The 25932-nt window shown below is 35.4% G+C and overlaps 1 protein-coding gene across 1 annotated transcript in view; it reads left to right on the forward strand.

The window, feature by feature from the left end:
- The window catches only part of RANBP17 (RAN binding protein 17), a 221477-nt gene that overhangs the window by 23207 nt on the left and 172338 nt on the right, over positions 1-25932 (forward strand). The window contains exons 8-14 of the mRNA XM_081091860.1: positions 1247-1320; positions 3732-3851; positions 6081-6227; positions 6804-6976; positions 9350-9543; positions 15898-16003; positions 18556-18691. Of these exons, the coding sequence (XP_080947986.1) occupies positions 1247-1320; positions 3732-3851; positions 6081-6227; positions 6804-6976; positions 9350-9543; positions 15898-16003; positions 18556-18691 (950 nt within the window). The remainder of the gene's footprint in view (positions 1-1246; positions 1321-3731; positions 3852-6080; positions 6228-6803; positions 6977-9349; positions 9544-15897; positions 16004-18555; positions 18692-25932) is intronic.

A 25932-nucleotide genomic window follows, 5' to 3' on the forward strand; every position in this document is an offset into this window, starting at 1 on the left:
ACATTTTGCAAATCTGTCAGAACATTTGTAAAGAATTAGTGACAGATAGACAAATAAGCACAGAAAAGATGCTATGATTAAATCCAGAGAGTGTTAGAAATGTGATATAAGGATAGTGTACTCTTGGCTCAGCTGTTGACATTATTTATGTAGTAATAATAAATGTAAACACTTAGAATTGATTTAATCCCAGATTGGTGTAATAGTGGATGGATTTTTAAGAGGATGGATTGTGGAGGGAGGTGGGGTGAGTGATTAGACAACTAAAGCCTTATATACTGTCACAAATTCATTTAATGCCTAAAGTAAAATGAGTAAAGAAATAATATATAGCATGCTATTCAGAAATATGTATGTACTGTAAATATAGGTAAGAGTTGAAGTCGGGTAGGGTATAGCTGTTTTTTATTATATATTTTTTAGTTATTTTGGCACTATTTGAAGTTTTAAATGTTTATATTACTTTAATACAAATGAAAATATTAAGACAATTCTCCCAGTAAGAACTGTACTAGTAGATGCTACATAGAAGTAAGGAACACCTTAGGTAATTAATTTCTGTCTCTGTATTACAGTAAAACCTCGTTTCTTGAATTTAATTCATTCCGAAAGCTGTTTGAAAATTGAGTCATTTTTTCCCCACTAGAAATAATGTAAATTGAATTAATCTGTTTCAGACCCCCAAATGATTCCGTTTTAACCTTTCTTATATACAAAACATGTCTATTGTACTGTTTAATCTATAAATAAAAACTTTGAAAACAAAAAGGACATGAAATATAAATCAAAATTTAACAAAAAGGAAAGGAAATGTATAGTAAAAATGAAAATTTAACAATAATTATAAGCAGCAAAAAAACACACAAAAATATTCACAGCACAGTATCCTGAGATTTTAACAGTGGTAAATTGACTCAGATTCTTGCATTTTCTCCAAGTATAAGGTAGAATGAAGGCATTATCAGACTTGCAAATTCTCCTGAAATTTATCCCTATGCACTTGTTTGCCACCTAATCATACAGGTATCAGCATGAAAGGGTTTTCAGGTTGAAAAGCAAATTGTTTGAGATGGGAGATGTTCGAGAAATGAGGTTCCACTGTATTTCATCTTTCAAAAGAAAATAAGCCTAACAAAGAGTGGCCACATACAGAGGTCTCAGAGTTCTTGGTTTGTTTGATAAAGTCTTACTATGTTAAGATCACAGAATTGGAAGTAATGGTATTAGAAAATAATTTTTTTTCTAGTTTTTCTGGAACCAGAAACATTGGATCTTTTCTTCAATTTGTATCATTCACTTCCACCACTGCTATCTCAGTTAGTAAGTAAAAATCATTTATTATTTCATTAAAAAGTATCTGTGATCTTTAAGGTTGTTTTAGATTTACTTTTAAAAATTCTACTTATATTCTTGGTTGGATTTACCTCTCACAGGAAAGTCTTAGATTTCTGGGATTTGTGTTGCTGAAGCTGTTTGTCAGATTCTATTCAGAGTCAACAGTGCATTCTGTTTCATGGGCAACTGTTGATTTAGCTCCTGCCCAGAGCCAGCACAGCCCATCAACCTCCTGAGTTTATCTTCCTTCCTATTCAGTCCCCTTTCCTTCTGGGCCTCAGTCCAGTAATTGGCCACCCCATCAGTTACCTTCCCTTCTCTTACCCTCTTTCTAGCTCTTTCTCAGCCCTACCTGTCTCCAGGTCTTCCTCATGCCAGGCAGTCCCCATCAGATATCTCTGAATGAGAAACAGAGACCTGCTCACTTGATTTTGTGCTCATTGCTTCAGTTGTTAATTTTTTCAGTCCAATTCTATCATGTGGTTTAACAATTCTTGAAATTCTTTGATTATATACTAGATCTTTGAGACTCTGAACCTCATCCTGTGGAATCTAAAACAGAAACCAGGCGAGATTGGACAAAAAAAAGATAGAAGAAAAAGTTGTCAGTATAATATCTAAGCTTGTAGAAGTAAAGTTGAGAATTCTAATATTGCCATTTCCTGAAAAGATGCTCCCGATTTAAAGTGCATATCAGTGTTTTGATGTGTTGTCTAGAAGGAAGAAACAGATTCACAAAAATACTCTTTTCTTTTTCTTTTTTGTTAAGGGGTATGCTCCTGAAGCTAGGATTTTAAGATGGTGGTTTGGAAACAAGGTTTCAGAAGACACATATGTGTCCAGGTGGTACCACCAAGCTTCAGCCTTCTGTCTTTTAACCACAGTAGTCTTGTTTTTAGTTGTTTAAAACCGTCATTGTGTGTACAATTATGTTTTGGATAAAACAAGCTCTTAGTGCTTAAAAAATAAGATGGAATATAATGGCTTTAAGAAAAAAGTAACATTTATTGGGCATGCCCTATTCATATATGGTGCTTATGTCACTTTATCCTCAAAGTGGCCCTGCAGGGGGTATTATTACCTTATGTATACTGGAAACCACACTGGCAAAGGTGACTTTCTCCAGGGCAATAAACTAACTATTGGAGCTGAGATTCAAACCTACGTGTTTTGGCACCCCCAACTCTGGATATTTTTAATATGCAGTAGTTCCCAAACCTTCTACATGTCAGAATTGCCTAAGAAGTTTTTTTGTTTTGTGTTTGTTGGTTGGTTTTTCAACAATAAGGCAAACTGGAGAACATCTGAAAATGCCATCCTTTGATTTTTGTCCTTATTCTCACCCTTGCCAAGAGACCCAGGCATTGTGTGTGAAATGGAAATATTTAAATATCAGCAAAAATTGTATTTTTTTAAAAATCAGGCAAGCAAATGTTATGTGGACAAAAACATATGGGCCAGTTTGACCTAAAAGTGACCAATCTGGGGCCTCTCATTTAATGATCCAGTAGACTTCATGGGCACCAGTGGTGGAATTAAGAAGCCAGGTAGTGAAATTATCTGGTAAGGTATTAACTTCAGGAAGAGAACTAGGCCATAGATAATCGGTAGGCATTTTTACAGAGCATCTAACTCTTCCAGCAGCATTTCCAAATATTCATTCCAAGATGTTAATGAATATTCTGTTACCAGATAAATTTGGGACATGCTAGATTCAGTAAAGCTGTTGGAGTCCCTCACCCCCCTCCATTTGCAGGATACCATAGTGCATAACATGCACTATTTCCCAAATATATTCTATCACAAAACCATATGTTATTTTTGGTTGGACACCTGGTTCATGGGTTCACAAAAGAACTGGTCTTCAGAAGCAGTTGAAAGCCTTTTGAATGTATATGTCCAGGCTCTGCTCTAGGCATATCCTATATAATAAAAGCCCAGCAACCAGACAACAGAATGACCAGAACGACTGGTCAACCAGTCACTGTGATGCACACTGACCACCAGCGGGCAGACGCTCAATGCAGGAGCTGCCCCCTGGTGGTCAGTGCGCTCCCACAGTGGGAGCACCGCTTGGCTGACCAGGATGAGCAGTGCTCCCACAGCTGGCCGATCCCTGCAGGCCACTCCCCCCACCAGTGCACAAATCCTGTGCACTGGGCCTCTGGTATAACATATGAAAAAATATTAGCAGAGAATACACACCAATAGAAGTGTTAATGTGGGCTTGAAGGGTTGTTGGTAGTGGAAGTAGATAGGTTAAATTTTAAGCTTTTATTTTTGAATTCTGTAATGCTTTTTTAATCGCAAAAATTGAAAAATAATATTTTTTATGTAGAGACAAATGTGGCCATCGTTACTTTTAAAATTGAAATGACTCTTGTTTCCTTTTTTAGGCGCTTTCATGTTTAGTTCAGTTTGCTTCTACTAGAAGGTCCTTATTCAGCAGTCCTGAACGTGCCAAGTATCTTGGTAATTTAATTAAGGGAGTAAAACGGATACTTGAAAACCCTCAGGTATTTATGAAGAAGCTGAATGAATACTTAGCATATAGAAATATAGTTTTCTTGCTGAAAGGTGCATAATAAACTCATTTCTTTATTATGATTCTACAAGAAAATATGAAGTATCATATTCATCTTCCTTATAGTTCTTTTGTAATAGAAATGGGCACATTTCCTGACAGACTTCTGTGTTCTTCCTCTTGTATTTTTCCATTCCTTTAGGTGAATAGAGGTCATATATCGTATGCTTCTGCTTTTCACTGTTGTACTACATTTCTTCGCTTGTACTTCTTAAGTTACTGAAGTGATTAATTCAGAGTTATATCTACCTTCTGAACTAGAAGACAATATAAATCTGAATGTTAATATTGGAATAAGTGGCTTTAAATGATGAAATGATGTCTTTTTGCCCTCTTGTGGACAAATAAGAGTTTGTAGATTTTTAAAATCTACTTTCTACACTAAGTGCAAAGCTTCAATAGCTATATTCCTTTAAAAGAATTGCAAAGCCATTATTAGTGATTTCGCATGCCTACATAAAATTTTTTGTTTCACTTTTTATTTTGTTTTAGTTTAAAATATTTGTAACGAAAGTACAGATTATAAAGGGTTAAATGATGAATTTAAGGAAGTATATATAAATCTCTTGGTTACTACTGGTTTTGAGGGGACATGAAGAAAATGTATTCATAAAGACCAGATGTTTTTGCAGGTTGTTTTTATATGTTGTACATTTGCTTTACCTTTTCAATTTAGCATAACTAAAATGTGTTTTGCTGATAAATGAAATTTTACCAATATACTTAAAATTTTTAAATTTTAATTACTATCATCAATCATTATGTGGAAAGTAATATGCTAATATCAGATAATTCTCTGAATTGATTTAACATCTAAATGTTGATGTTTCATGGCTGTAAAAGTTAGTTTGAATATTATATTGATTATTTTGGAATTACATTTATTAAAAGACCTGTGAGCACAAAATATCTTTTTGTAATTTGTCCTTAATAATTAGACACTATTTTATGTTCTTTCCTTGAGCTCATTTGAATGAAATTTCTTATAAACTCCTTCAGTATTATGTTTTATGCCAGCTTCAGAGCGAAGTGTTCAAATTATCAAGATCATAACACGTGTCCCTTGTCTTCAAGACAACTGGGCACATCTCTTTTAGTCTTTCCTTTTAACCTAGCCTCTTTCAAAAGTTATGTCTGTATCTTGTGCTATTTTTGTTAAACTTTGTGCCCTACATGACAATAAATTATTTGAATGACTCTTCATTTAGCAACTAACTGGAAGATGCATGAGGGTACAGTGCTTGTAGGTACTCAACAAAAATTTGTTAAATTAAAATAAATTTCTTTTATTTGTATGTGCACATATACTATTTATCTTAAGGTGGGTGGGATGCTCTTTTCTAGGGTTTCTAGAGGCCATTCTTATATTTTTTACTAGAGCCCCAGTGCATGAAATTTGTGCACTTGGGGGGAGCGGGGGGGGCCCTCAGCCCAGATTGCAAGAGGGTGCAGGCCAGGCCAAGGATCCCACTGGTGCACAATTGGGCCGGAGAGGGATGTGGGAGGTTGGCCAGCCTGGGAGGTAACCGTGGGAAGGTTCCAGGGCGTGTCCGGCCCATCTCACTCAGTCCTGATCAGCCGGACCTCAGCAGCAAGCTAACCTACTGGTTGGAGCATCTGCCCCATGGTGGTCAGTGCACATCATAGCGACCGGTTGACTGCCCCATGGTGGTCAGTGCACATCATAGCGAGCAGTTGAGCAGCCTTAGCATATCATTAGCATATTACACTTTGACTGGTTGAATGGCCAACCAGACAACCGGACACAGCATATTAGGCTTTTATTATATAGGATTTTCTTTTTCAAATATTTTTCAAATCTTCTATTGACTTATGTTTAAGTCACAACACACACACACACACACACACACATATTTTTTGTGTAATATAATGGGTTCCTAAACATTATAATTTAGCCGTCATAGTGCAAAGTTTCCTGCAAAGCCCCTACTTTGGATTCCTTATTATTAATAATTTATAGCAACATTTCCAGCAGAAATTGTTTTCATTCATTACTATTTACTCAGTTGACACAAAATAACATAAGTACTCATGAAAACTGGAAGACTTAATAAAATACTCTTAGAATTTTATTGATGGTCATCAGCTTGGTTTGTTTTTAAGTATTTTTAAAAGTCTTTCTTTTTGTCTCATATTTTAGGGTTTGTCTGATCCAGGTAATTACCATGAATTTTGTCGATTTTTGGCTCGTTTGAAGACAAATTATCAGCTGGGAGAATTAGTTATGGTGAAGGAGTATTCTGAAGTTATCAGATTGATTGCTAATTTTACCATTACTAGCCTACAGGTAAAAAGAAATTTATAATTGATATTAAACTGTAGGTAGTTTTAAAGCAATTTCTTGGTAAGATTTGGTGGGGATTTTAAAAATATCTATTAGAGTACTTTGCTCAAAATGCTCAATGCAAGGTTTTAGGTTAAAAAGTTCATTAAACATTTTATAATAAAAATTTAGAGGCCATCTAAGTATCTGATAATTGAAGAATTAATTGAGAAGCTGTAGTATCTATGTGAAGAAATATACAAGTTTTTACAGATTGGTTTTAGGGAAGATTCTATTTAGGAAAAGGTTTTAAAACCACATGATATCACCTCTGTGAAAAAATATTCATGGAAAGAAGATTAGAAGGAAGTTATTAACATTTTGATAGTGAACATTCCTGAGTGATAGAATAATGAGAGATTGTTGGTTTCTTCTTTATGCTTTTTTTGCATTTACAAAATGTGCTACGTTAAGTGTTCATTGGTTATATAATCTGAATAAAAGTTAATTTTAAAATCTGTGATTAGTAATTTTGCCTCTGTAATTCTTATTCTAGGAAGCTATGTCATTTTAAATAACATTTGCTTTATTTCTTTGTAGCATTGGGAGTTTGCTCCCAACAGTGTTCATTATTTATTAACTCTGTGGCAAAGGATGGTAGCTTCAGTTCCTTTTGTGAAATCAACTGAACCCCACTTATTAGACACTTATGCACCAGAAATCACGAAGGCCTTTATCACTTCTCGGTTGGAATCTGTTGCCATAGTTGTGAGGTATTGAAAACTAAATCTTTCTGTTGTATTTTCATCTTTTGCATCTTGGAATTTTTAAAAATTTAGGAATAATTTACCTACTGTAAAATTCACCCTTTTTAGTGTACAGTTTTATGAGTTCTGACAAGTGCATACGGTTGTATAACTACCATCACAATTAAGATATAGAATGGTTTCATCACCCCCCAAAAGTTCTTTTGGGTCCCTTTATAGGCATTTCTTTCCCCACCCTTAGCCTCTGGCCATTGCTGATTTGTTTTGTTTCCCTATAGTGTTTGTCTTTTCCAGAATGTTGTATGAATGAAATTATACAGTAGCTAGCCTTTTAGTCTGGCTTCTTTCACTTAGCATAGTGCACTTAGGATTCCTCCAGGTTGAGTTAGCAGTTGTTTTCTTTTCATTGCAGTATAGTATTCCATTTTATGGAAGATCACAATTTATCCATTCACATCTGAATGGACATTTGGGTGGTTTTCATTTTTATCAATTATGAATAAAACAGCTGTAAATGGTCCTGTACAGATTTTTGTATGAACATAAATTTTTGTTTCTTTTGTGTAAGTACCAAGGTGTGAGACTCCTAGGATGCATAGTAAGTGTGTTTTATTTTGTAAGAAACTGCCAAATTCTTTCCCAAAGTGGCTGTATCATTTTGCATTCCCACCAGCAATGTATGAAAGATTCAATTGCTCTGTATCCTCACCAGCACTTGATATTATCAGTCTTTAAAAATTTTGGTCATTCGAATAGGTATGTAGTGGTACCTCATTGTGGTTTTAATTTGCATTCCTTGAATGAATAATAATGTTGATCATCTTTTTATGGGCTTATTTGTCATATGTATGTATTTGGAAAATGCCTGTCAAATCTTTTGCCGATTTTTTATTGTATTGTTTATTTTCTTATATTGAGATTTGAGGGGGTCTGTATAATCTGGTCACAAGTCTTTTTATCATCTGTGTTTTTCAGATACTTTCTTGCAGTTCATAGCTTGCCTTTTCATTTCCTTAGTAGTCTTTCAAAGATAAATTGTTTTAAAGTTTGCAGTCCAATTTATCCTTTATTTTTTCTTCTAAAAGTTATGTACTTTCAGAACTAACATTTAGATCTGATTCATTTTGAGTTAATTTTTGTGATGTGAGGTAAGGTTTGAGGTTTCTGTTGTTGTTTAGCATATGGATGGCCAATTATATCAACACCCTTTGTAGAAAAGACTTCTTTCTCCATTGAATTGCCTTTGCCCTGTTTTCAAAAATTAATTTGACCGCATACATGTGGTTCTATTTCTTGACGCTATTCTCATTAATTTAACTGTTTCTCCTCCTGCCAATACCCTATCTTAAATACAGTGATCTTATAATAAGCTTTGAAATCAGGTAGTATGAGTCTTCCACCGTGGTTTCCCTTTTCAAAAATTATTTTGGCTCTAGAATAAATATTTTGCAATAAAATGGGTGAATCCCTCAAGCATTATATTAAGCAAAGGAGGGCAGACATAAAAGAGCACACTGTCCAGCTTCCATGTGGTGCAAAATCAGGCCAAGTTAACCTGCTCTGCTTTGGGGTATATAAGGGGACTTGCGGGCAATAAGGAGGACTCTGAGGTGCTGGAAACGTGCTGGTTTTTGTTGTGAGTGCCCGTCGCATTGGTGTGTTCACTTTGTAAAATCCATCAAGCTGTACACCTGGTTAGCGAGCTCTTCTGAATGTGTATTACAGGTGACTATAAAATTTTTATGAAAAAAAGGGAGCCCCAAAAAAGTATTTTGGCTCTTTTACTTCCTTTGTTTTCCCATGTAAATTTTAGAATTATCTTGTCAGTATCTACAATAAAATCCTGGTGGAATTTTAACTGGGATGGCATTGAATTTGTATATTAATTTAGGGGAAGAATTGATATCTAAGCAATATCAAGTCTTTCAGCCAGTAACCATGTTTATTTTTTAATATATTTAGTTCTGTAATTTCTTTCATCAGTGTTTATAGTATTCAGCCTTAAGATTTTACATATATTTAATTAGATTTAAGTAGTAGTTTATTTTTTCTGGTACCTTTGGAAGATACTGTTTTTTAAATTTTAATCTCCAATTTTTTATTGCTAGTATGTAGTAATACAGTTAAATTTTGTATATTGATTCTGTATGCCAGAATCTTGGTAAACTCACCTGCTAGTACGAGTAGCTTTTTTGGGGGTGTTTTTTTAATGTATGCAATCATGCTATTTTCAGATATAGACATTTTATTTCTTCCACTCTATTTGTCTTTTATTCCTTTATCCATTATGGAATTTTATTTAACATCAATAAAGTATATTTGTGGTAAATAAAAGTACATCACACTAATGCCTGCAAACTTGTTCTTATATATTTGCAGAGATCATTTAGATGATCCGCTGGATGATACTGCCACTGTCTTTCAGCAGTTGGAGCAGCTATGCACTGTCAGCAGATGTGAATATGAGAAGACATGCACTCTTCTTGTACAGTTGTTTGACCAAAACGCACAGAATTACCAAAAGCTCCTGCATTCTGCTTCTGGGATAACGGTGGACATGGCAATTCAGGAAGGTCAGTGAATTTTATCTGACTATTATATGGTATGTACAATTTTAAGTAGCTTCATTAATCACTAGTAATTTTATGCAAATTATTTTTATATATTTCCCCCAATTCCTCACCTACCCCCCACCAATAAGCATTAATTTTTTTAACCTTTTGGATATTTTAGTGGCTTGACGGTTAATTTTCAGTTTTCTTTGTGATTTACAGGAAATATTTTTCTCTGGAATCAGTATCTAGAAAAGCTGATAATGAGTAGAGTTTATTATCTTATAACTAGCTTTTAACTGATCTAATTGATCATGTTTTCTTCTTTGTTGTAGAAGACTGCAAATTCAGAGCCTAAATAGATCATAATATAGTTACACAATACAATACTGTATAACAATAAAATGAATGAACTATAGGTATACTTAAAGATGAATGTCAGAGATAAGATATTTAGTGGGAGGGGGGCAATTGTTAGGAAACTATATATAGTTTGAAATACTTAATAAAGCCTCAAAACAAGTGATCCTAAAAATATATTGTTTTGGAACATATAATGATATGCTCAAGTGATATAATGAAAGAAAAATGTCAAGAGAATAGTAAGCTCCAAATGCAGGATCATGGTTACCTCCAGAGTGGGAGGTAAGGAGACAAGCTAGGGGAGGGATATGAAGATAGGAGTGAGTATACTGGTAAAGCCTTGGTTCACAGGTGTTTGTTTTATTACACTTCATATATATGAGACATATTTTTTCATATATATAAATACTACATTACAATGGAAAAAGATTCAGTTGTGAAATCAAAGACCTGTTTTTCTACAAAAGGATATTTCTTATAAAAGGATATTAGCTATTCTAAGGTAGATTGATGAAATTAACTGAACAGTAATAATTTACTAATGTTAAATAGGTTTGTATATTGAATAAGTCAGACTTGATTTGTGATTAATATAAATTCAAGGAGTTTTTATAGTTAGGTACATCATGTAGTTTTAATAAAATGCCATTTCAAAGTCTCTAATATAATGCCTTATACATAGAAAATTTTAAATAAATTTTTTTCCTTCTAGTCCAAAGGTCAGTAGCAAGGAATTTGTCCATCTTTTAAAGATTTCTATGGTGTACTAAAAAATATTGTTTTATATTATGAAAAATACCTCACGTGGCTTTAGTTTGTACTACTGTATGTAGTAGTATTCAATTTCTTTTGTGCAGACTAAACACTTCAGTTAGTGTTGAACAAAGAAAATTATATGCTCTCGTTATATGTGCTTTAATTTAGATGCTTAATGGCTTTTAATGTTACAAAATAAGTTTATTATTATATTATAATCTCATTTGTATTATATTGTCTTGCTCTTCCATATTTGTGGTGATGTGGTCATGGTTTACGAAAACAATAATCCCTAAGAAATAGGTCATTAACAGTAGTTAACGATTACTTGTGATCTATGGTAATGACTGATTTCTTTGGGATTATTGCAGTTATAAACCATAATTACAGATTATTACAGCAATAATTATTTTGTTTAAGGAAAAAATGTTCTGTGCTTGAACAGCTGCTAAAACAAGTGCCCTGAACATTAATGGAAAATTAAAATGGAAATTTAGTCTTATTATAAGATGAGATACTTTTAAAATTTATAGATATATAATTCACGTATAGGTATTTATTTATCGAAATACAGTTTAGATTAGTGGACTTATATGGTTCTTTATATTTTGTGGAAATAATTCTGTAGCCAAAGTAACTTCTTAACATTTATTATTTTGAACACTGCCAGACTACAATTGTTGAGGTTTAGGGAAAGGTTTAATATGTATGAGAAATATCACTTTTCATTCAGTTAAGTATGAAAATTACATTTGATAGCTTAATAATAATGCCTTTTTATTTCATTGTTCACTTCTAACACTAACCCTAATTTATCCAGTCAGTACTTGTTACTAAGGGTTAAGAAATGCCTGCTTTTCTGTTTTCTGTATGATAGAAATCACTGCTTTCTAAAACAAGGAAAGAGTATACATTCTATTTTTCTCTAAATAAGTAAATATCCATTCAAAATTTATCATAATTTTTAAAAAATGCTCACAATTGATCACATGCCATCTTTGTATAGTATTCTTTGATATAAAAGTTATAATTTGAAGGTCACAGAGTAAGATGAATTAAAGAATAAAAATATATTTTCTATTATTAGGCAGTGATACTTATCATACTGCATTGAAACAAAATCATTTTTTACTCCTACCTATCTCTCTTACTAGGTTCAATTTCTTTGGCATGGGGTCTCTTTTCCTTCTCACCCTGTCCCATACATATACATACTAGTATTTAGTTAAAACACTACAGCAGAACATGACACATAGTAGATACTCAGCAAATGATTTTCTGAGTGTATTTTACTTGGAAAATTTTTAATTTTTTAAGTTTTTTTGTTTGCTTGTTTTACAAACAGCATTTAAAAAGTATATATGACTAATTGTAACTAGCTTTAAAATTAGCCATATATACTTGTTGCAATTAAATTGCAACAAGCCTCTTTGGAAAAGAGTACTTTACTTGAAGAATATCATTTAGTGCTTGTCACAAGCCTGTGGAACAGGTATTATTATCATCCTCATATTTATAAATTAAAGCCAAGAATGATTAATTACCTAGCATAATAGCAGAGGCAGGATTGAATCCAGACTTTGCTCTTGGTAGCTAAATTGTACAGTCTCTATTTTTGAATATTGGTCTTCTAACAGAGAAATATAAAAATTACATGCATGATGAATTTTTTGTCTATTTTCAGCTAGGTTTGTTTTATCAAAACCTATTTGGCAAATGCTTCTGTGTTACATTAGTGAAAACTCCCAAAGTAAATTTTTTTTATTTTATTTTAAATTCAACTATTCAACAAATATTCATTTCATCTGTCACATATACTTGCTTTTATGGGGGGTGATTTGAGAATCAAAAGAAGTGTGAAAAGCCCTAGAAATGATCCCAAAGGCAGATGAAATCTCATCTGTGGTGAAAATTTGGGAGACAACTAAAGAAAAATTCAGGATTAGCAATTAAAATGTTTTAAATAAACACAAGAGATTGATAGATCATAAGATATTGTTGGATCACCAAGGTTTGTCCAGCTAATTGACACCTGTGTTGAGTATTCCCTTTTATCAATCTTGAGAGGAAGTGGTATATATCTCATAATAGTATGAGAATGGACTCCTGGAAATTTGTTGCCTATATTGGAATCATAGCACTGCACTTTTTAATAGGGATTTGTGATATTCAGTGAGTATATGTAGATAATAGATACAGTTTTTAGAACAGTACCTACTAAATAGTATTATATCAATTTTGCTATTATTTTTAGTAATAGTAAAGCTTTCTTTAAGGAATATCAGTATCTAAAAATTTAAATTGACACAACATAAGGTTATTATTCATATTTATTTTGAGAAATAATTTGAAACATATTTTAAAAATAATGACTCCCATAGACAAATTTTTACATTCACCAAAAATTATGTTTGCAATGTTTCAGATTCATATGCATTATATAAAATGTGTATGGCCCATACATAATTGGAGCATAGTCTATTAATAAATGGCTTCTGTAATATTCTGTGAAATATGGTTGATTTTCATTATTCAGTATTTATGTTCTACAAAGTTGCTGTGAATACTGAATTAACAAATATTAAACCATTTGCTTCTAGTGGAAATACTGGGTTAAGTTCCTGTAGGCCTCTGGTCACATTTTCATCAACTGATCAACATATAACCTTTTTTTATTTGTTTTTCTGCTTAAAAACACCTTACTTAATATATATTGTTGATTCATTAACAGTGAACTTAGCCAACAGCACAACAACTCATGCCTGGATGAAGCTTATCTAACACATGTATTTTCTCTATAAAATGCATAACAGCCTTTTTTCCACTAGACAGCACCAGCACTACTCTTGAGGACAATTTTAAATGGTAAAATCACCAAAAAAAGGTATAACAAAATGTGGCACTGACTGATGTTTTCCTCTCCCTCTCCCTCTCCCTCTCCCTTCCTTTCTTAAAAAAAGGGGGGGGTGGGGCAGGGAAAGGGGATGTGAAATGTTGGCAGATTGTGTTTCAGTTATGTCTTGCCAAAATTTAGTGGCTTATCAAATAACAGTATTAAAATAAAGTTGTTTTAAAGTGAAAGATTCATGGATTGGAGGTGCCCAGTAGAATGAAAGATTGTTGGAGTTGGAAGATTCATCTTTGTGGATATTGAAATTACCACTGACTGTGATAGAAATATTGTTGGAAAAAGTGACAGCAAGCCAGGAATTAATAAAGAAATAAGGACAACTAACTTGAGGGAAAGTTGAAAATTGCAACCAGAAAGGGTATTTGGTAGTATAGTCTGATGACATAAGATGTAAAGCTGAGTACTTTTGTGGTGGAGAGATGGAGAATGTTCTGAAAGGGCCATCAAGAACACTACTCCATGGTCAAGGCCCAATACAAGAGGTGTGGAAGCGAAAGCAGCTACCACTTGAGAGGCCCACGGAGAAAGCAGGACCATCAGGGGACAGTGTTTGTTAGTAACAGACTTATATATTAATCATACATACTTTGGAAGTATATAAGGTAACTTTCTAAAACCTTCAGTTTCCTACATGGGCTTTTTTTTTCTATTAACTTCTTCTCTAATTATACATTAGTAATTCATCAAATGGAATTACTTGATCAAATTAATGATTTTGATTTGATTTAACCTATTTCATGTTGCTAATGTACAAAGCTGCATAATTGGTCAATTTTGATTTATTCGTTGTTGTTTTGCGATAGATTAAGGGATGTGGATACTTGCCAAGTTACCTATTAACTTACAGGGAGTTTATCACCGCAGTACGCTGATGTCTCTCCAGAAGTTTGATGTAGTTGTTGAATAGTTGTAATACAGTGATGTCTGCTAGTATCCCCAGGAAGATAAGAATGTGTCATTTTTCTACTTAATTTTTATTTATTTACCCTTCCTAATTCTCCTTACAAGCACACACAGCCTCGTTTATTGCTGTTTAGTTCAATACCTTGTATAAAACAACACTGTAGTTCACTTTGACAAGGTTTCCTAATACAGCAACATAATTGATATCAATATTATGAAATGGCCTGCTCATCTTTGTAAAGTCAGTCCTCATCTTTGTAAAAACCGACTATAATAATAAAAGCATTATATGCTAATTAGACCGGATGACCTTCCGGACGAAGCTGGGGGTGTGAGGGAAGCCCGGGTCCCGGGTGCCTGCCAGTGGTTGGAGGGAAGTCCGGCTCCTGGGTGCCAGAGGGAAGCCTGGCTCCCAGATTCCGGAGGGAAGCCGGTGTCGGCGGCTGGGGGAAGGAAGACCTACTCTTGCACGAATTTCGTGCCTCAGGCCTCTAGTTCAATATAAATGCCCCTATTTCTAAATTGTCAATGTTGGCTGCCCCAAAGTAACATTTGTGAAAACTCTAGCTGTTGCCATTGTGCCACTGTTGTAAGGTTATTTAATCCTCTGCTGCTATTGCCCATGAAGTTGATTTGGTTGTCAAACTGTGATTTGCGCAGTGAATATCTTGGATTTTTAAAATGATGCCTAAAAATACAAAGGGAATACATTGACTGCCATCTATTATTTTCTAAGCAGGGGTAATATTTAAAATGATCAAACTGGTACTATTATGACCAGATGAAAAGATTCTGATGATTGGATAATACTAGTATTGACTAACAGCCCTGGATCAAGACCAGCCGTGGGCAAACTACGGCCCATGGGCCGGATCCTGCCCATTTGAAATGAATAAAACTAAAAAAAAAAAAGACCGTACCCTTTTATGTAATGATGTTTACTTTGAATTTATATTAGTTCACACAAACCCTCCATCTATGCTTTCGTTCTGGCCCTCCGGTCCAGTTTAAGAACCCATTGTGGCCCTCGAGTCAAAAAGTTTGCCCACCCCTGATCTAGACACTACATTTGTTTTTTTGTTGTCAAGTTTAATTTTAATCACTTAAGTCTGCAGGGTAGATAAAATTATCTCCATTTTACAAGTGAAAACCCTGAGATGTTAAGGCATAAGTAACTTAATCAACATCAAACAGCAAATTGGTAGAGCTGGGATTCAAACAGTTTTGGCTCTAAAATCTGTCAATTTTACTGTTCTACTTACTGCCTTGATAAACTTAAAACCCAACTCTCCACTCTGTGAAGAACTGAGCTCTTAATAGTTTATCACTTGTTTGGAAGAATAGATCATTTTACAAATTTTGGAATTTTATGAAAAATAAGCTTGCTTTCTACAATACTTCCTAAATACGTTATATGTATTTTCTTTCATGTTATATATTAGGACGTCTTGCATGGCTGGTATATTTAGTTGGGACAGTTGTTGGAGGAAGATTAACATATACCAGTACAGACGAACATGATGCTATGGATGGAGAATTATCCTGTCGGTAAGTAATGGCCATGTAATTTACAGAAATTTGCTATGTAGTTAAGAAATTTAGTTACTGAACTGGTATTATTAGCTAAAGCATTTTGTACCTGGCCTTTTGAGGAAGGCATTTTCCTTTTTATTGATGAGAATACCAAGGTTTAAAGGTTAAGTGATTTGTAGATGTCAAATCTCGAGTAAATTGTATAGTTAAGATATATTTTTAATATGTATTTCAATAGTGTGATGATTTAGGTTGCTTTTTATTTCTCAGGATTTGGTGAAGCATGCAATTTGGTGTGTATTGGGATGGTAGCAAAATTGGGATGACATACATCTGGTCAAAAGCAATGGATAGTCAGTTACCAATACAAGCTTTCTTTATGATTGTTGGCTAGATTGTTCACCTCATGACCATCCCCTTAATAAGGAGCAATTCATGTTTCTATTCTAAACTGAGGAAAATTCCTACATATGTATGAAATGAGTGAGTTGGTTTTCCATATATTTTATTTTTTAATAGCATTTTTATAAAAAGTAATACATGTTTTTGTTGAACCCTTTAAAAATTCAAATGAAGTTAATTTGGAGATAACTACTACTATCATTTTGGTAAAGACCTTGAGTCTTTTAAATTCATGCTTAAGGGTGTATGTACACTACATGTGTATTTTTCAACTTTTTAAACAGAAATTATACTATTATTTTGTAAACTAAAATAGGGATACTAATAATACCTAATTCATTTGGGGCTATTATTAGGATTACACCAGTTAATATTTGTTAAATCTTAAAACAATGCCTGGCAAATATTAAGTACTATATTACTAAAAAAAACCCAACAGCTCTCAAAACACTTTCAAAAAAATCAAACATAATATTGTGAACATTTCACCTAGATATGAAATATTCTAAGCTGTACCATTATTTATACAGACCCTTATTTTGGAAATTTTAGGTTCTCAATTTTTTTTTTATTATAAACTGCCTTAAGGTAAGTATTCTTTTAGTTCTATTTTCCCTTCATTCCATACCCGTTTCAGTCTTTAAACTGGCTCTAGTCAATGAAATTTGAATACGAATGGACTATAAATATTTTTAGTTTCTCTAAGTTTATTATTGCCAATATTAAATCACTTTAAAATACGAACGGGGGGCATTCTTAAAATGCTTTTGTTAATTTTAAACCAAGTGAACAGTTTGCCTCTATACCATCTTTTAATATAACATTATAGATTTAGTAAAGTGGAAATTAAATATACTATAGTTTGATTTTTTTAAAAGTTTTTATCATCAAGTAGAGAAATACCCATTGGCACTATTTTTCTGAGAACTATATAACAGGAAGTAAACAAAAGAGGGTGTATATTTGTCAAGTAGAAAATTTTAATTTTTTCTTTAAGCAGCAAACATATGTAACTTTAAATAAGATTTGTTTTGTGTTTTAGTCTGCGTTCTTTAGGAAACAGAGCCTTAGGTGAAGTTTATGGGTGAAGGCTTTTTGAGGGTTGGGAAGAAGGGTTGCCTTTTCAGGGAAGAAAGAGTGAAGGAAAAGGAGGTGAGACAATAAGGGGAAGAAAATAGGGTCAATCTTCATTCACAGATTTCATATTTGCAAATTTACATCATTGCTAAAATTTAATTGTACCCCTAATCAGTACTCGTGGTGCTATTGTAGTCCTTCTTGGACGTATGCATAGTTGCTAGCTGAGGTTGAACAGATGCTCTGCCTTCTTTTGGCTCCCATGCTGTAAATGTATCCTTTTTTGCTGTCTACTTAGTGCCATCATTTTTGCATTTTTGTTGCTGGTTTTGCTATTTAAAATGGCCCTTTCAGCAGAGTGCTGAAGGGCTGGCCAGTTTCTTAGCACAAGAAGGCTGAAATATGCCTTACAGAGAAAAGACGTGTGTTTAGGTGAATTTCGTTTAGACAAGTTGTAGTGTTATTGGCTGTGAGTTCAACATTAACAAATCAACAATACTTAATATTGTTGTCCTTAGCAGAAACACATAAAACAAGGTATATGTTGATCAGTTGATGAAAAATATTGTGACCATAGTTCTTCAGGAACCTAATCCTATATTTCCTTTAGGAGTAGTGGTTCAGTATTCACTAATTCAGTTTTCATGGCAACTTTGAACCCAGCTTCTGGCTGAGCGGTGCTCCCCCTGTGGGGAGCAGTGCTCCTGCATTGAGCGTCTCCTCCCTGGTGGTCAGTGTGCATCATAGTGACTGGTTGTTTTGCCATTCAGTCGATTTGCGTATTAGGCTTTTATTATATAGGATTTGTATATGTCATATGTATTTATAACTTTTTGTAAAAAAAACATACGTCTATAGGTTTGTATGCTTGTATGTGTATAGGTATATGTGTCTTAGGGAAAAATATTAGAAATTGTAGTGTCTCTTAGTAGTAGGATTTTAGATGATTTTAAAATTTTTTTTATAAGTTTTTGTGTTTTTTCACTTTTTACAGTAATTATGTATTGTATTACATTGACAGTAAATGTTTTAATGTTATTTCTCTTAAGAATTTTTACTGACGCTTTATTTCTTTCCTTCGTGAAAAGCGTTTTTCAGCTTATATCGTTACTGGATACCGGATTGCCTAAGTGTTCTAATGAGAAAATAGAGCTTGCAATTCTGTGGTTCTTGGATCAGTTTCGTAAAACATATGTTGGTGACCAACTTCAAAGAACCTCAAAGGTAGGTTTTTGCTAGAGATTAAAAAAATTTTTTTGAAGAAAAAGAAAGATGTTCACATGTAACAGCTTTGAGCTGAATGATATAGTTGGGCACTTTGTACATAAGAAATTTAATTGATCAGTTGAAATCAATTGACTAATATTGACAGCAATGTGAGATTAATTTGCTCATTGTATGCCTGGATTTACCATTTTCTTTAAAGATTGATTGACAGAGTTAGTGAATGTTTTTTATGTGGCTAGTCATTAAATAGTTAAGATTGTTTTAAAGATCTTAATGGATTTTGCCTTATAGTATTGTATTTCAAGGTTTAAAACATAAGATTTACTCTTTTAGTAGTTTGGTTTTTTTTCTGGACACGTATTTATTTATGGGATTTCCAGTGTAGTTTTTGCTCATTCCTTGGCATTTTTACATGATAGATTATGACGACTAGGAGAGTTAGACATGTCTTTGAGAGGCTATAGTTAAGTTACCTTGATGTGGAGAACACTTGTCCTATGACAATTGAAAGTTTAGTATCAAATTGAGATGAATTGATCCTAAGGCATAATGAGGGATTATTGAGAGCATGTATGTGAACCCTAACCAGATATTTAGTAGTATTTGTGACACTAAGATCTATGAAGTTTTTTTCTTCCTGGGATAGTAAGTCTTTCTAAAACCTCTGTAAGAAGTCCTGAGGATGTTTTTATCTTCTTTGGATTTATAGTTTGTATTAGTAATGTGGAAGTATTTCCTATTTGAAAATTCTAGAAAAAGCTTTTTTATATTAACTAAGCTTTTTATTCCCTGAGAAAGTTAGCTTAATCTTCATCAGTTCATTTATGATTTTCTATTAATAATAGTTGTATAATAGTGTTTAAAAGTGCTTGATTTTGTAAGATCACCTTTTAATTAATTTCAGGTAGTTTTTGGTTTGCTTTTTAAGAAAGAAGATACAGCTTGATGCTTTCTTTGTCAGATACATTGTGATATTTTATTGCCATTTGTGATTAATGTCAACAAATTTTCTTAGAATTAAGCTGCTCTTGAATGAGACCATTAGGGAGAAAAAAGAGTAGCAAGAAATAAATACGTTAGGTTGACACTAAGACAAATTGGAATCTGAAAAAAATTACATGATTTGAAATTTATACAGGGTGCCTCTTTTAACATCCTAAATGTGTTACTCAGGATGAGTATAAGTTGCATTATGATTAATTGTCTTGTTTTAAATGTACCCGGAGAGTTTCTTATTTTGCTTTTGCAAAGTGGATACTGTTGAAACATTACTAATTCAATATCCATTCGTTCTGGGTCTTAAATCAGAAGAGTATAATATGAAGTAGAAAAACTTCAGATGTGTGTAAAGTACTTGGAGAGAAATATGTAAAATAAGAGTAGTTGTTTTAGGACAGTGGGACTTGGGAAATACACACATACACACATACTGTTAATATAAAGTAATTGTGGGGAAAATGAATTAAAGAAGATCAGTTTTTCTTTTTTGAAAGAGATTCCACATTAGGAAGAAAAAAACACATCATCAGACTAGTGTTTCTTTTAGTAGAATTAACATTTTTGGTGTATGTGTCTTATCCTGTTTTTAGAAACAGTTTAGGCCTAAGATGATGTTATTTCTAAGGCATTCCTACTGCATAACCCCAAAGTGAAGCCAAAGCTTTGCGCTTTTCTTTTTCTCTGGCTGGCCTCCCAAGTTCCCTTAATGGGAACGCTTTTGAGGTCATTAGTATGTGCCACGACACCCCTCTAGGAACTCTTCATGCTCTTTCTGGTCCTTGCAACAAGCCTGCGAGGTTGGTATTATTGTTCTCATTTACAACTGAAAGAACAGACTGCCTAAAGCATTTATAGTAAGTTCTCTACATATTATTTTTCTGGCATCCAGCTAAGAAAAATCTATATGGAAAATATTTTTTGGTCAGTGTATTGTTGCATTTCAAATTGTGGCAAAAAAGAGGAGAGTGTTAGGTAACAGTAAGTGAATAATGTTTAGTTTAGTGTGCACTTATTTCATACCAGGAATTTTATTAAACACTCATAAGCATTATTTCATTTAATTGGATTATATAGAGTATGACTTACAAGGTTCTGCCAATATCTCTTCTACATGTCACCAGTCTCATGCCTCAGGACTCTGTACTTGGACTGCATACTTTATGTGTGCTAACTTTTCTCAGCTCCTGGAGCAGTCTGTGTTCTCTGTCAATTCTGGGCCTTTGAACATGTTTCTTCTGCCTAGGACCTATTTCTTTTAAACCCAGCTTCTCTCTGCCTTACTCCTCCTACTTTCACATTAAACACATGCTGTAGGATGCTCTTCTTAACTTAAACTCTGGGAGAATTTCTTTTCTCTGTGTTTTTTAGCACCCCGTGTTTCCTATTTATATATTACTTTGCAATGTAATTACATATGTTAGTAAAACATGTGGACTATAATTTGAGTTAGGACTGTTTCTGCCTTTTTTATTGTCATCACCTCCAAGTGCTTGTCATATTGCTTGTATGCTTTCTACTACATAGTGGTTGAATATATGTATTTAATAGAACTCCATAGGAAGTGGCTCTCGACCTCATATATAATACTTTCATGTAATAAAGAGTAATAAAGGAAAATGATGCTGGCTTCATTGAAATTATTTGGCAGTTTTAAATGAGGTGTACTGTTAAGCATCTTGAATTTTTGTAAAATCCTGCATATAAAATCATGCAAAGTAATATTTATAGAAATAAGTGTTTCAGAAAACAGGTGGAATCATTGCGGAGTCCTATTTGATGTGTAGAAGTATGTCCTATAAGTGAGAAAGAAGAATCATCAATAGTAGATGTAGGCATTTATTTAACGGTTAGTCTGTGCCAAAGACTTTGCACAGCATTTGACAAGCATTTAATTTTATTTCACAAAAGTTCTATGAAAATAGTTCTTTTTATTAACACCCACCCACCTCTTTTTACGTATATGGGAACTGAGTCTTGGAATGGTTAAACGTGTTGAACTGGATTTGAACCCAGGAGCAGTTTGTGGAAGTTTAAACAGCTGGGGATGAGAATGAGACACTGGACCAAAAATACTCTCAGACATTCCTCAACTCTTGCTATTATAACACTGTGAGCCAAGCTTGAAACTCCAGAGCAGGAGGTCAGTGGAACGCATTTAGGAGCAAGAAAATCATTTGAGAGAGTTCTTCACGTACAAATGTGTGGATCTCCAATTTAAAAATCAGTCTCTTTTATGGATCTACAGTGACGTTTACTGGATGACAAGCCCTGTTGTGAACAGAGTCACTCTTTAGTTTCTCAGTCTAAGAATTGGACAGACAGCTGCCAGTTGGCAGCATTAGATGAAAGCCAATTGTATGAAAATCAAACAGAAATTAGGATATTGGCGCAAAACCAAACGATCTGTATTGCAACCGTAAAACAAGAACAAGCATAGAGACCAATCAGTTTAAACAGGAACAGGTGGGAGATCATTGGTTTTTCTTTTCTTTTTTGTAAAGGAACCTGAGGAGCTAAGGTTTTACAGATCTGGAGTAGAGTTCATGGGTCAGGTGCAACAGGTAGAAACATAGAAAACTCAGGTAAATTAAGTGAATCAAACTAAATGTTTGTACAAGAAAGGAAATCCAACTATAATAGAATTGTGTAGCTTAGTTATAAATGATAGGTACATTGTCACAAATATATTAGGGAGTCAAAAGATAATGTCTAAAATTCAAAATTCAAGAAATAGCTGTATCAGCATGTTATTTAGAAGAATGGATCAAAATAGCGAAAGAAATAGCTAAAAATTTAAAAGAGCTTAAAGTGGGTTTACTGAGTATTAGAATCAGACGTGTAGAGGAGTATGTCAGAGGATGGCAGGCTTTTCATTGTACTGTGTGATTTTTATATGATGCATATGTAAAATTTTATAGAAATACAAATTAATTTGAACAATTATAATATTTTCTGCATGCAGTGATAATGGTAAGCACATGGTATCATGGGGGCACAGAGCACATGAGTCTTTAGCTGATGTATGGAAAAGGATTTGTTAAGAGGGTGAAGTCTGGGAAAGGAGCCACATGGCAATCATGCAGTCTCCTTGAATCTAGAGCCCAGATGTCTAGGTGGAAGGTGGAAGGGGTAGCAGAATCAGGCCTCTGCACACTGACCAGTTTGTCCTCCAACTGTGTGTATTATTTCTGAGCTGCATCAATAATCTGTTCTGGAGTTCAGTAACAGTGCAATTATAGTAATCCAGCATGCTCTTGGAATAAAATGTACTAATCCAAAGTGTAGCTAATTGGTAAACTGTATATATAATTAGGTCACCCATTTAAAATATTAAGGATACAACTTAAAACACTAAAACTCTACTAAATATAATAGAACTAGTGGCCCGGTGCACAAATTGGTGCACATTGAAAGGAAATTAATTAGAAGAAATATTTTAATATCGCTATTTGTCCCTCGAATACTTAGAAGTGTTAACCAAATTCACGAGCGACAATGACAGATGGAAACACACGTGCGATTGGCGCCAGCAAGAGCTTTATATGTATCGCACGTGTGTAAGTCAACTTAGCCTTTTATAGATATAGAATAAACTTGCTTAATTAGACCTGCTTTCTGATTTAGCTAAACTTTTTCCAGCCCAGTGAAGCACCCCAATTTCTCTTTCAAGTAATTGTCAGCAACACAGCAGTAAATATCAACACAAAGCAGATTATTATTGTAGATCACGCAGGGAGAACAAAGGGTAAAATATTTAACTGCAGCAGTGTCTGACTATCTTCTGTGCAGTGAGAAAACAAACCTGAAGTCATTTTCAAGTTTCACCACTTCTTCTTTTCAGTTGGGTCAAGTTTCTAAGCTTTCTAAATCTCCGTTTTCTGGCTAATGAAAAGAAAATGGGATTCCACCAGGTCTCCTATCTACCACTCCAGGACTTCTATGAGGATCAAATGAGGCATGGGAAAATGCTTCCCAGACATTTGGTTAGTGTAAAATGTTTCCACCTGGTTATAAAGCAAGTCATGTTCCTGGGCTGCAGAAACTGCAAAGGAGGCTAGTCACTGGGGAGAGGAAGCGGGTGTTGCTATGTGATGGCATTACCTGGTGCCCACAGCGACCGTTTCTGGGCTGGGCTGGGTTGTGGGCCGCATTTTGCACCATGGTGTCTGGGCAGCATCGGCTGCTATTTGGTGAGTGGCAGGGCCTGTGTCCCACTTGGGGCAAGCCAAGTGTTGCTTTGTGGGCGCCAGGTCCGTGGTGCCAGGTCCATGGTGCCAGTGTGTATCATGGCAGCTCCTACTTTGAGCGTCTGCCCCCTGGTGGTCAGTGCATGTCATAGTGACTGTTCGGACTGTCCGACACTTAGCATATTAGCCTTTTATATATATAGATCTTTTTTAGGGTATATCAAAGTGTTTGCAGTATTTTTTTTTTCTTTTTGTATTCATCAATTATTCTCTGATAAATATTACTAGTGCTTTTTTATTATTTTACTTATTTTTTAAAAATATGTTTTTATTGATTTCAGAAAGGAAGGGGGAGAGAGAGAGAGAGAAACATCAGTGATGAGAGAGAATCATTGATTGCCTCCTGCACGTCCCCTACTAGGGATTGAGCCTGAAACCTGAGCATGTGCCCTGACCGGGAATGGAACCATAACCTCCTGGTTCCTGGATGACCGCTCAACCACTGAGCCATGCCCACTAGACAATATTGCTAGTGCTTTCTTTCATCTCATATAGAAGATGCCACCGTGTACCAAAATATTAATTATTTCAGTTTATTGAAAACTGTTTTTAAATATTTACATTTTTAAAATTTGATGTCCAGTTATTTATTGGGGAAAAGTTTGTTTAAATTTTTAATCCAAGTAAAATTAGATTTAAAAATTTTAAATTAAAATAAGGAAGAATTTTTTTTAGAGACTTTTGTAACTATATATATACTAGAGGCCCGGTGCACAAAAATTTGTGCACTCGGGCGGAAGGAGGGGACCCTCAGCCCGGCCTGTGCCCTCTTGCAGTCTGGGACCCCTCGGGAGATAACGACCTGCTGGCTTAAGCCTGCTCCTGGGTGGCAGAGGGCAGGCCCAATCCCTAGGTGCAGCCCCTGGTCGGGCTCAGAGCAGGGCCGATTGGGGAATTGGGGCACCGCTCCCAGTCATGCACAGAGCAGGGCGGATTGGGAGGTTGCAATGCCACCCTCAGCCACACTCAGGGTAGGGCCAATTGGGGGGTTGGGGCACCGCCCCCTGTCACACTCAAGGCAGGGTCGATGGGGAGGTTGCGGCGCCATACCCTGTCACACAGAGCAGGGCCCATCAGGGGGTTGGGGAGCTCCCCCCTGTTACGCACAGAGCAGAGCAGATCAGGGGGTTGGGACGCCGCCCTCTATCACCCACAGAACAGGGCCAATCAGGGGGTTGGGGCGCCGCCACTGTCACACTCAGGGCAGGGCCGATGGGGAGGTTATGGCTCTACCCCGTCACACACAGAGCAGGGCCCGTGGGGTGGGGGGGTTGGGGCGCTGCACCCTGTCGCACACAGAGCCGCAGGGCGATCAGGAGGTTGGGGAGCTCTCTCCTATCACCCACAGAGCAGGGCCGATCAGTAGGTAGGGGCGCCTTCCCCTGTCAGGAACAGAGCAGGGCCGATAGGGAGGTTGTGGCCCCACCCCCTGTCACACACAGAGCTGCAGGGCGAGCAGGGGATTTGGGCGCTGCCCCCTGTCATGCTGATCCCGGTGCCAGGAGACCTCGCGGCTCCCCTGATCCTGGTGCTGGGAGGCATATTACCCTTTTACTATATAGAATAGAGGCCTGGTGCATGGGTGGGGCTGGCTGGTTTGCCCTGAAGAGTGTCCCGGATCAGGGTGGCGGTCCCCACTGGGGTGCCTGGCCAGCCTGGATGAGGGGATGATGGCTGTTTGCAGCTGGTCACACACCCTTCAGGGTGGGGGTCCCACTGGGGTGCCTGGCCAGTCTGGGTGAGGGGCTGAGGGCTGTTTTCAGGCTGGGACTGAAGCTCCCACTGCTCCTTTTTTTCTTTTTCTTTTTTTATTCTGAGCCAGCTTTAGCTCTGAGGCTCCAGCTCTTAAGCCTTCGCTCCTAAAAGCAGGTATCTGGTTTGTTTAGGTTCTACAATCGAAACTCTGTATCAACTCCAGGTCTGAGATCCCGGCTAGCTCAAAGCTGGTTTCTGGGGTTTTGTTTAGCTTCTATTTTTGTAACTATGTTTCAA

Source organism: Myotis nattereri (genome assembly GCF_964212035.1).
Source record: "Myotis nattereri genome assembly, chromosome: 5".
NCBI classification, from domain to species: domain Eukaryota; kingdom Metazoa; phylum Chordata; class Mammalia; order Chiroptera; family Vespertilionidae; genus Myotis; species Myotis nattereri.